This window comes from Corythoichthys intestinalis, chromosome 16, assembly GCF_030265065.1.
Source record: "Corythoichthys intestinalis isolate RoL2023-P3 chromosome 16, ASM3026506v1, whole genome shotgun sequence".
NCBI lineage: Eukaryota > Metazoa > Chordata > Actinopteri > Syngnathiformes > Syngnathidae > Corythoichthys > Corythoichthys intestinalis.
The window spans coordinates 32,513,721-32,526,581 of record NC_080410.1 but is presented as its reverse complement, the minus strand read 5'-3'; the positions used below and the strand labels follow the sequence as shown (position 1 = coordinate 32,526,581).

Genomic DNA, 12,861 nt, shown 5'->3' with positions numbered 1-12,861 from the left:
ATTTGCCGTACCTTTTCGCCTCATCCTCCAACTTCATTCGGCTCAGTTTTTGGCTGTCACTCCACAGAGTCTGGAAAGCGAGTGTGAGACATGCTGTTCTAAAAATAACTTTCAAATGCTTCACTCCCATTGGCTGGCTCACGCGCGTCACCGCTAAGGTTTTTGTTTGTTGCCCACCTTCGCTCTGCAAACCCGCAGACAAAAATGATTTTTTGTTGTTGCAACATGTATTATTTGCGACAGCTTGAGATCCGGTCCAGACGGCTTGAGGGTCCGGAACCGGACCGAGGTCTGCGGTTCCTTGACCTCTGGTTTAGGCTAACTTAAAACTTAACTAGAACTTTAAAATGGCTTGACACAAATAGAAATTCAATTGAAACACGTGGGAAAAAAATCCTAACTTTTAAGTGATGTGTGTTATCAAGCGTAACGGCATTTTTAGTTATATATATATATATATATATATATATATATTTTTTTTTTTTTTTTTTTTTAATTTTTAATTTTTTTTTTAAATAAGATCTAAAGGTTTTTTGAGTTAAAGCAGTGAATTAGGTTTTTTTTTTTTTTTTTCTAGTTACATCTGAGATGCAATTGTTGGCTGTTTTCAACAATATACATCGAAAATAAAGACATTGATTGACTGAAAATGGTTCAAGATTAGATGAAATGTCGTGTTTTCTCATGTATATTTATAATTGCTCTTCACCTAAAAATATATTTGTTTTATCCGATTACTTGATTAATCGATAGAATTTTCAGTCGATTACTCGATTACTAAAATATTCGATAGCTGTAGCCCTAATTGTTATAATAAACAAATACAGTACTTATATACCGTATGTTGAATGTATTTATCCGTCTTGTGTCTTATCTTTCCATTCCAACAATATTTTACAGAAAATCTTACAGAAAAATATGGCATATTTTATAGATGGTTTGAATTGCGATTAATTACGATTAATTAATTTTTAAGCTGTAATTAACTCGATTAAAAATTTTAATCGTTTGACAGCCCTATTATGAACACATATATTATAATTTGAAACTTTTTGTGACACGAGGCACTTAAATGTACACAAAGTATATTTTATAAGGGAGGGAGAATGTGCTGCATACAAGTGCTCCCGGTCCCTTTGCCACCACAACCTTATAAGAAAGTTCATCTGAGGTTAAAAAAAATAATAATGACAATTATGGCTCACCTGAGAACTGCTTATAAAGAAAATAAGCATGATCTAAGTCTTACTGATAGCTTTGTTTCGTTAATCATAATTACTTGGCACAGTGGAGTGGAAGTGGATACAAGTTCTTTGCAAACGGAGTCACTTTAGTTTTTGTTATACCGCACATACCTGCGAACCAATGAGGAGGCAGTGTGTGCGGCGCCAAGTTGAGCCGCCTTTGACGCACAGTGACTCACTTTACCTTGACACATGCACGGAGACACAAGAGCGGCGGACACGGTGAAGAATAAAACAACCCAGTTGACAGTTTTTTTTTTTAACTAACTTTTATTTTTATGATTATTTCCCCTCCAATATCATCATTACAAATAATCAGGATTCCAGTTTAGGTCGTGGCTGGTATTGGAGGACTATGAGCAGCTTTTAAAACAGCATTCATTCTTCCGATTTGCTTTTGATTTTTTTTTTTTTTTTTTTTTTTTTCGTTCTGCTCTCCTGATCGTTATTATCCAGCGGAGCTGACGAGCCAACTCTTCTCATCCGCAGCCCTAACGATGACAATGAGCTCCATGGCCGAAACTTTGGTCGCCCCCGAGCCCTCCAAGTCGGCCTTTTTGGAATTCAGCGGCCACAGCTACCCCGGACACCAGCAGCCCTCCCCGGGATTAGCGCATAATCATTACCAATTTCACGGTCTGCACGCAGCCACGCAGCACGACAGTCCGTTCCAATCCTCGGCTCCCTCCTACGGCCGTCCACTCGGGTACCCGTCCTATCACAGCCCGGTGAGCGCGCACCAACCCGGGTCATTTTTGGCCTATGGGGGCCACAGCAGACTGGAAGAGAAAGGTGGGTTTTATTAGTTCCCTTCTATTTATGAAAGTCGATGATGCCAGCATGTCCTAACAAGACGATTGTTGATCCTGTCATAATCATATTTTGGCCAGTGCAAAAATCAGGATTGTCTAATAAATCGAAATGAAACACGTGGAACAATTTATTAGATCCTAACACCCTTAGTCCTATTTTTGAAGTTTTTATCTTATACAATATTCACAAAATTGTCAAAAACACATTTTGAAAAATTGTAATGGACGGAAAAAAGCAAATGTAAACATTTGCCTTAGTTCGCCATTTCTTATTATTCTGTAAATGTAATGTCCAAATATGTGCATGTATTTGCAGAAAATTTCTGCTTTCATTTTTGTTCTTGCATGGTCAAATTTAATGCTTTAGAACTCCTGCATGTTGCATGATTAGTTATCAGGTTGTTGTTGTTTTTCAGCCACTGCACACGATGAACATATATAGTATTTTTGGAAAAGCAATCTCTTTAGTGCATTGGTTGGAAAGAGAGAACAATTCATTCACAAAATGTACTGCATTTACATAAACAAGTCAAATTCATTTGTGCAGACTGACAAATTTGAAAAATGCTAATTTAAAAAATAACAGGACTAGCTGTATTTTTCTGAAGTGTGCTTATGTCATTTAACATTAGTTCTAATAGTTTTTTGTTTTGTTTTTTAATCACATTTTCTTAATCTTAGTCCACATTGAGAAATAAAAATGTGAGATTTTTTTTAGCAAAAATGTTAATGCACTGCAATGTTGCCTTCTACTTATATGACTTAGTTGCTCTCTTCCTCCATCAACCAGAACACGAGAAGCCCACCACCATATTAGAAAATGGAGAGCTGCGTCTCAATGGGAATGGGAAGAAGATCCGAAAACCTCGCACCATTTACTCGAGTCTACAGCTGCAGGCCCTTAACCAGCGCTTCCAGCAAACCCAGTACTTGGCTCTGCCCGAGAGGGCGGATCTGGCTTCTAAACTGGGCCTGACACAGACACAGGTAACACATGCATGGCAAAACGACCAGCCATAATTAGTAGAGTCAATATCACTTTAAGGTGCCTTGAACAATGTGAAACCACAAAAGATTTTCCATTTAACCTCAAATTCTTAATATTAATGAGGAACCTTTTGATATGCTTAATGGTCAAACTCCCCCGCTCCCACTACACACAAATATATATACAGTATAAAAGTATAGTGTATGTATAAATGATATGCAAAGAGCAGTGATGATTCATTGCCAGCCAATCAAAAATGGTTTAAACATCTGTCACCTTCAATTCCATCAAATGAGTTGACAAATACAGTGGTACCTCTACATACGAATTTAATCCGTTCCAAGACCTTGTTTGTAAGTCGAAATGGTCGTATGTCGAGCAGGATTTTCCCATAAGAGTACATTATAATTCCTTTAATTCGTTTCACAGCACGACAACCTACACTAAATCCTTAATAAATACTGCTGGTACTATTACAAATGGCAATTACACATAGCAAAACACATAAATTATTAATAAAAACCGGAATAATAAAATCATAATAATAATAATGATGATTCCTCTAATAATGTGATGAATCGGGTTCTAATGTGGCGGACGTTTTTTGCTGTACCTTAACGCATCGCGTGGCTGACGTGACGGTAAATTAGAGCTTGCAGTTCTGTTTTACTTTCTTTTAATGTTTTGTTGTTGCCGTCAAATGGAGCGGACAGTTGGCGTTTTGTGTTGCCCAAGTTCTTAAATAAATCGCGCGAAAGTGCCTCAGTTCGCGGGGACGGGGCCCCTTCGCCCCCGGCGCAGCCGCCGATCGGGGCGGACTGGGGCTTCCTCCCCAGCGGCTTTCAGTCTGGCTCCCCACCGCGTCTGGTTGCGGAGAGGTGGCCCTCACCTTCATTGCGCCTCGGGGTTTCGTCGCTGGGAGGACCCTCTGGGTAAGCGTCACCTTTTCCCCTTCACCACCTGCACTAACCTTCTTGTAAACTGTGTTGATTTCTCTCACAAGAAGATCCGACGTGCACCTGTCTGCGGCATTGTCATGTCGTCGTATTTCGAGAATGCCGTCAGATGTAGAAACAAATCCGAGTCAAATTTTACGTCGGATGTCGAAAAGATCGCGTGTTGAAGCGACCGTATATCGAGGTACCACTGTACAGTATATTTTGAATTTCTGAAAGTATGCATCATGATGACAGAGTTGACATTTTTAACTTGACAACATTCAACTCCACGAGTAATGACATGAAAATGATGAAACACTGGAATAAGTATTCATTCAGCAACCACGCATTTTTACAGTCTTCACTGAATAAAGACAAAATATTGGTAGTATTGTCACTGAAACACGTGTTAAAAAAATAATAATAATACTTAAAGGGGCAGGTACCCCATAAGCAATGTTTTATTCATTGTTATCGTTGAGTGATCAGATAAGAATATAGAGACACTGAGCCATCGGAACAGCTGCATGATTGGCTGAATTTTTTTAAATTTTTTATTCAGCAACACTTTCATGGGAATTTGAGTAATCCTGATGAAGACAGAAAATGCAATTTATAGTGATATTGACAGATTTGCAAAATACATTATTTGAGTTTATTTATTATACATTGTTTGAATACAGTATTTAAAATGTACAAACGTGTTTGAGTACATATTTTTAATTGATATCACCACTCATATATGACTCACACTTTAAAATAATCTATCTGTAGAATAATCTATCTGATCTATCTAAATTGTTTTAATATGACATTCTGATTACTGCTTCATATAGCAATGGCATTTTGGATATTTCTATCACTGATAAAATACCACTTACTTAAGTTTCACTTTAATGTATGACATGTTTGAATTTCCACTGAATTGTGGCCATCTAGTCCAGTGCCAATTGAGTGAGCTTTGAAAACATGTGTCAGTCCGTCTCAGATGAGCTCGACTCACGCAGTTGTTCCCAGAGTAGTGAACCTCTTTTATATACACACAATGTATGAATGTTTGCTTTGCTAACAAATTTCCAATCCCTGCATCTTGTTTTAATAGCATTTCAAACCTGTTTGACACAACTGTGTAAATTTAATTATTACTATTGTATTATTATTATTATTATTAGAAGTAGTAACAGTAGCACAATCTGACAGTGAGCATTTCCCTAATTGCTAAATTTATAAGCAAGTTGTCAAACTACAACCATCAAGTGAACACATAAATTATTTAACCACACAAGTCACTACATTAGTTTCAGCTCAAATTTTTCTGACATTGAAATAAATATTCTGTTGATTTGACGTGAGATAATTTCACCGGGTAATTTACACAGATTACACAAATTGCCAACAATCTTCTTTTTAAAGGAAATAAGACAAATGAGATACAATAAAGTATAATTTTCCTTACCTTTCATGTAGTGGTGTCAACAATAATCGATGCGGCGATGCATCCCGATGCGGGGCATGGACGATTCAATTCGATGCGGGCAACAAGCCAAATCGATTCAGCGCATTTTAAAATGTTTAAGTACGTTCAAAAATCTTCCCTGCGCAATTCCGGTGATGCAACGGATTTGGTTTCCCCATTCATATTATTATTCTCATGTTTCATTTTTTTACACACCGCATAACTCTGGTCAAGTTTCCCACCAACCTCGTAAAAGCCAAAATGTCTCCAGATGTCTGCTTTCAATGTCTTAAGTGCATCAGTAACCTTTCTCGCTCCTTCTTTCTCCGCTTCAGCCATTGTAATGTTATGTCCTATCTCTTAGAGGTTAGATCTTGTGCCCGAACCCGATTAACATTTTGGGCCCAACCCGACCCGAAATGTTAAGCATTCACGTTCGGGTCGGGTCAGGCCGGGCCGCCGCGCCGGACTAATGAATTATTTAAAAAAAAAAAAAAAAAAAAAAAAAAAAAAGGGATAAAACCGAGAGCAGGCTCTCTGTATTGTGCATTTGCTTGTGCTAGCACAAGAACGCCGTGGCCTGCATATTTTTTTTATATTAAACTTTCCCAGCATTATTTCGTTGTGTAAATGCTTTTATAATGATCATAAAATATGTAGACTATTTAAACATTAAGAAAACTTGTGTTTTCTTTCTGCCAACTGAGAATTCGTTATGAAAGACACTTTTATTTATGCACACAAAGGCAACAGAAATGTGATCCTTTTGAATGTTCTCCTATGTGTGTCTGCAAAACCAAAGGTTTTTTTTTTTTTTTTATTAAACTTTCCCAGCGTTATTTGTTGTGTAAATGCTTTTATAATGATTATAAAAATATGTAGACTATTTAAACATTAAAAAAACTTTTTCGTTTTTTTCTGCCAACTTGAAGAAATGAAAATAAATTGCTGCTGCTGCGTTTTTTTTTCCTGTGTCACTCCAACAACAACAACAACAACAACAAAAAATCGGGTTTTTCGGGCTGGGCCTGCATATCTAGTTGATTGATCGGGCTCGGGTCGGGCTTCAATACCAGCGGGCCGTGTCGGGTCGGGCTGGATTTTTTAGGCCCGATCTAACCTCTATTGCACATATATATAGGCGGCTAGGCCTACATTTTACTTTTGTTCGCCATTGCAATTTAGTTGATGTTTTGTTTGCAACTGAACGGATCACTGGATTGATATTGCGATAAAGATGCTGCTGCACTACAATATTTTCTTTGTCGTTTTCTTTAATATTTACTTGAATATTTTTATTGATGGGTCGTTGTGACTAAAATACAGTGACTGTTATTGCTGATTTTGCACAGGAGTTCAGATGTTACACTGTGTGAAAGGCTGCTACTGTGTGTATAAAAATAGAAAAAGCCCTGGTCTCATTCAAAGCACTAATTAAATGCTGTGATCTGTTTTTAAAAAAAATATATATATATATCTGAAAGTATTTCATTTGACTTCAACCAGGAGTGACACAAGAGCCAATAAAGCCAAAGTTGTTTAATGTCTGACCGCTTGTGTTGCCTCATGATTCACGAAAAATATGCTTTGCTTGAGAATTTTAATGTATCCCAGGCTTTAATGCATCGCGATGCATTGCCAAATCGAACCGAATCAAATCGTGACCCTCTGAATCGAATCGAATCGAATCGAATCGTGGCCCTCCGAATCGTAATCGAATCGAATCGTGAGGGCAGTGCCGATGCACACCTCTACTTTCATGTATAGAGTCATCACTACTTGAAATGTAAAGGTCGTTATTTAAACAAAACATAATTTCAACAGTCATACAAAGGAATAGAAAGTAGTTGTAAGCTTTTTCATATTTGTCTTTTGTTTTTTACTATATTTATTTGCTTATTTTCAGGTTAAAATATGGTTCCAAAACAAACGCTCAAAGTACAAAAAGATCATGAAGACCGGGCCTTGTGGATCAGATGGAGAGCAGAGGTCTACCCCACTCCAGTCTTCCACCTCTCCCTGCTCAGTGTGGGACATGAGCCTGCCACCTAAAGGGACACCAGTGCATTCTGGTGGATACATGAACAATTTTGGCCACTGGTACTCAGGACACCCGCAGGAAGCCATGCCCAGGACTCAACTGATGTGAAACAAAACCAGAAAAAAAAGGTTTCTAATCTTAATTTATTGCTGCGAAAAGAACTGCCAGAGACACTGAGGCAGACATTGGGAGACAGCAAATAAATGGGCGTCAGGATTTTTAAAAAAGGGCCTTTTGAGGCACCTTTTGGTCAAGCAGCTATAAATATACAGAAGTGCGGACAGGTACTGTACATGGAATGCTTGGTGAATGGTGCATCTAGGAGTTATGTATAGAACATGCTTATGAATCATACTTTGGCATTATGAATCCACCCAATATTTTTGCTCTTTCAATTGTCTGGTTTATTGGGATCTTTTAAATAGATCGAAAAACCGAAGTACGCAACATAGTTCACACACAAACTTTAGCTATTATTAGCTAACGTAAAACATGTTCTCACAAGAAGGATAATAGACAATGTTAATAATGGAAAAATATGGGGACATTACAAAAACAATTTGCACTGAAGTTAACCTTGTTACCGTGCTGTGAAATTTGCCCTAATGTGAGTCAGGAATTGTAGAATATCTTTGTTGTTACAAGGAATTTTGTGCCTTATGTCTGTGTATGCAACATTCAACAAGCCTGTAAGGAAGGCTTTTTTTTTTTTTTTTTAAACTAAATTAGTGCAACAAATATCATGCAGTGACATACTGCATCCTCCATGATGGTGGACAACTCAGGTTTTCTTATTATTTTATGTATATTTTATATATATATATAAGAAAAATATATAATATATTCTGAGTGGGATTATGGAGCACAAGCATATGTGGAAAAGGGCTTTCTATGAAGGTTTTCTGTAGTTTGATATTCAGGTTTTGGTAAAGTTTGAAAAGCAGATCATGTCAAAAACCAAATAAATGTTTGTTTGTTTTGGTGGGGATGCTTTAATAGTACTGAGAGGTGCCATTATAAACTGAAGACTTTTGAATGATTTTGAATGGCAACATCTTCTCTTTCCCATGAGTCTCATTTAAAACTGTAACTATTATATTTGCAATAGAATTAATCCAAGGTCTGTAATAATGGGAGAACACAAGAGGTAAGAACTAACCCCCAACCCCAAAACATTATTAATTGGAGTTTGCTCATTTTTGCCAGTTGTTCAGTATTTGGACCTCTCAGTAAAAACCAATTGACAGATAGGCACTTCAACATGTGACAGATTGGAGTTTATACAATAAATACTATAATACTTTACTATAATAAAGTTGCTGTTTTTTGCCTCAGAATCTTTTCAGTTTTCATTCATTTGTCAGAGCTGAATTGTTTACTACATCATAGTCCTTCCACGAATTTTGTTATTTGCATTGATCATTCATATATTTCCCTTTTTACTCTCATTTTCGGTCAAGCATCTTGAAAAGAAAAACTAAATCAATATATAATAATAATTCATAAAATAAAAGCTGTGGAAACAGAATATTGGAAATTAAACATAATGTAGGATAATGAGTGTGTATTGCCAGTGGCGTTGCTCGGGTATCTTTGGGTTCCAAGCAAGAAATCCCTGGGGCCCCTACCCCTCCTGCACACATAGTAAAAAAAAATGGGTTTTTTTTTTCCCCACACATGGGTTACGACGTACCTGATTTCGACTAAATCACGGCAGGGTCTCGTCCGCCGTTCTGTCTCCAGTACTTTTTTTTTTTTTTTTTTAATTCACGGAAACAGTACCTAGTTCTTGCCATGTCAGGCTCCCCTCTTCCTCCAGCAGTGTTGCCGCTGTCCTGCAGTTCCTGTTCCAGTTCCTGCCCTGTTCTCATTCTGCTGCTGCTTCCCCCTCGGCGCGGATCCCCTCTTCTCTCACCTCCCTACTTTTTCCACAGTGCCCTTTTTTTCTCAGCAAGGCGATTCACTCACTTTTTTTTTTTTTTTTTTTACAGCCCAAATAGTCATTGAATACAACGGCATTTAACACAGCGTACCTCACAGTATCTTATTTTTTACTTTATCTTATTTATATGACATATAATACATGTTTTTGGACAGTTATTTTGAGGTTCAAGGGTATCTTGGGGTACTTAAAGGCTTAATTCCAATTTAAGCAAAAATTCGGGTTACATCACCAGCCTAGGAAGAGAACTCGTTCGTAACCCGTGGACTACCTGTAAAAATGAAAAAACATTTAATAATATTAAGAAACGTCAAATAAAATAAATGTACACGCTTAAAATGACACATTGAAGTTTGACTTTTCACGTCAGCACGACAGTTGTATGTACAGCAATTTGATAATACAGTTTGAAAATACGGTGATTTGAAATACACGGGGTTCAATTCTAATCGTTGGGAGAGGGATTGTAAGGCTTTAGCCATTTGAAAAAAGGCTCCAAAGGCTGCCAAATTTCACTCTACTCATTTTACGCTGCCTTTTAGCTCTATATACTGTATGTGTAAAATGCCGCCATTATAGATTGAATGCGACAATGCGTGAGTGGGTCGTGCAGCGCATGCGTTAATTGCGTTAAATATTGTAACGTGATAAATGTAAAAAATATTAATTCTCACCGTTAACGCAATAAATTTGATAACCCTACCTTAAGCTTAAACTAAAGACTCTGGAAGAGTGTAACACATTATGTCTGTAACGTTAAATACGATTAGAAAATGATTTAATTAAGAAAAATATATATACTGTATATTAAAAAAAGGCATGTCCGATATTTTTTTGCCAATTCCGATACTTTGAAAATGACGTGATCAGGACATCTCTATTACTAATATTGAAAAAAAATTTGTGTCTTAAGGAAAACAAGTCAAATCATTGTATATCCACCTAAAAATTCAAAGTAACACAGCTCGCAGCAGGATATAGTGGGGAAAAAAGCAGAACTATGAAGTAGTTCTTTTCGGAACAATTAATTTATTTCAAATGTTCAATCATAAACTATGAACTGAACTAGATGGTACATTCAAAACAAAAACCACAAGAGCAAAGCTTTCGTTGAGTACAAGAACTAAAACTGAAATGCTGAAAGTATGACGACTTGCTACTGGGCGAAAAGCAGCATGCAACCGGTTTAGAAAAGGAAAGAAGTGAAAGACAAAAGACAACATGGGAATTAACACAAGACTCAAACAGTAGGTGGAACTTTTTATGTGCTTGTTAATTACTATCCATAGGGTGCACAAATAAGTACATGTGTAATTTTAAGGACAACTGAGGTACAGCAGAGAAGTGTTCCTTCCAACTGAAATTATCTTCTAAATCAGGAGTGTCCAAATTACGGCCCACGGGCCAACTGCAGCCGCTGCCCAATCTGTATTGACATCTGCAAATAATGAAAATATCATTGAATATGGCAAGCACAAGAAGCTTAAATTCAGCCTTCATTCTGTTGCACTTCTCAGCTTTAACACTAGATGGTAGAGGTGTGCATCGGCACTGCCCTCACGATTTGATTCGATTACGATTCGGAGGCCCACGATTCGATTTGATTCGATTCGATTCAGAGGGTCACAATTTGATTCGGTTTGATTCGGCAATACATCGCGATGCATTAAAGCCTGGGATGCATTAGAATTCTAAAGCAAATCACATTTTTCGCGAATCTTGAGGCAACACAAGCGGTCAGACATCAAACAACTTTTTATTGGCTCCTGTGTCGCTCTTGGTTGAAGTCAAATGAAAATACTTCCAGATATACATATTTTAAAAAAAAAACATCACAGCATTTAATTAGTGCTTTGAATGAGACCAGGGCTGTCTCTTTTTTTACACACGGTAGCAGCCTTTCACACAGTGCAACATCTGAACTCCTGTGCAAAATCAGTAATAACATTTACTGTATTTTAGTCACAACGACCCATTAATAAAAATATTCAAGTAAATATTAAAGAAAACGACAAAGAAAATATTGTAGTGCAGCAGCATCTTTATCGCAATATTAATCCAGGGATCAGTTCAGTTGCAAACAAAACATCAACTAACTTGCAATGTAGAACAAAAGTAAAATGTAAGCCTAGCTGCCTATATATATATGTGCAAAAGAGGTTAGATCGGGCCTAAAAAATCTGAAGCCCGACCCGGCCCGAGCCCGATCAATTAACTAGATTTGCAGGACCAGCCCAAAACACCCGAATTTTTATTTTTTGGGGGGAGTGACGCAGAAAAAAAACGCAGCAGCAGCAATTTATTTTCATTTCTTCGAATTGGCAGAAAAAACAAAAGTTTTCTTAATGTTTAAATAGGGTACATATTTTTATGATCATTATAAAAGCATTTACACAACAAAATAACGCTGGGAAAGTTTAATATAAAAAAAAAACCTTGGGTTTTGCAGACACACAGAGGAGAAGATTCAAAAGGATCACATTTCTGTTGCCTTTGTGTGCATAAATAAAAGTGTCTTTCATAACGAATTCTCAGTTGGCAGAAAAAAACGCCAGTTTTCTTAATGTTTAAATAGTCTACATATTTTTATGATCATTATAAAAGCATTTACACAACGAAATAACGCTGGGAAAGTTTAATATAAAAAAAATATGCAGGCCACGGCGTTCTTGTGCGTGCACAAGCAAATGCACAATACAGAGAGCCTGCTCTCAGTTTTATCCCTTTTTTTTTTTTTTTTTTTTTTTTAAATAATTTATTAAATAATAATTTATTGGCGGCACGGTGGCTGAGTGGTTAGCACATCTGCCTCACAGTTCTGAGATCAAGGGTTCAATCCCGGGCTTCGGCCTTCCTGTGTGGAGTTTGCATGTTCTCCCCGCGCGTGCGTGGGTTTCCTCCGGGAACTCCGGTTTCCTCCCACATCCCAAAAACATGCATGGTAGGCTGATTGAACACTCTAAATTGTCCGTAGGTATGAGTGTGTGCGTGAATGGTTGTGTGTCTCCTTGTGCCCTGCGATTGGCTGGCAACCAGTTCAGGGTGTCCCCTGCCTACTGCCCGTTGTTAGCTGGGATAGGCTCCAGCACCTCCGCGACCCTCGTGAGGAATGAGCGGCATGGAAAATGAATGAATGAATGAATGAATGAATAATTTATTAGTCCGGCGCGGTGGCCCGGCCCGACCCGACCCGAACGTGAATGCTTAACATTTTGGGCCCCACCCGAAATTTGGGTCGGGACCAAAATGTTAATCAGGTTCGGCCACAAGATCTAACCTCTAAGAGATAGGACATAACATAACAATGGCTGAAGCGGAGAAAGTGGGAGCGAGAAAGATTATTGATGCACCTAAGACAATGAAAGCAGACATATGAAGACATTTGGCTTCTACGAGCTTGGTGGGAAACTTGACCAGAGTTATGTGGTGTAAAAAATGAA

General features: G+C 37.7%; 1 protein-coding gene across 1 annotated transcript in view; it reads left to right on the top strand.

The window, feature by feature from the left end:
* The window catches only part of LOC130904716 (homeobox protein Dlx4a-like), a 77,646-nt gene extending 69,505 nt beyond the window's left edge, over nt 1-8,141 (top strand). The window contains exons 2-4 of the mRNA XM_057817662.1: nt 1,734-2,036; nt 2,847-3,043; nt 7,345-8,141. Coding sequence (XP_057673645.1) covers nt 1,742-2,036; nt 2,847-3,043; nt 7,345-7,587 — 735 coding nt within the window. The 5' untranslated portion in view covers nt 1,734-1,741 and the 3' untranslated portion in view covers nt 7,588-8,141. The remainder of the gene's footprint in view (nt 1-1,733; nt 2,037-2,846; nt 3,044-7,344) is intronic.
* Nucleotides 8,142-12,861: the final 4,720 nt, after the last annotated feature.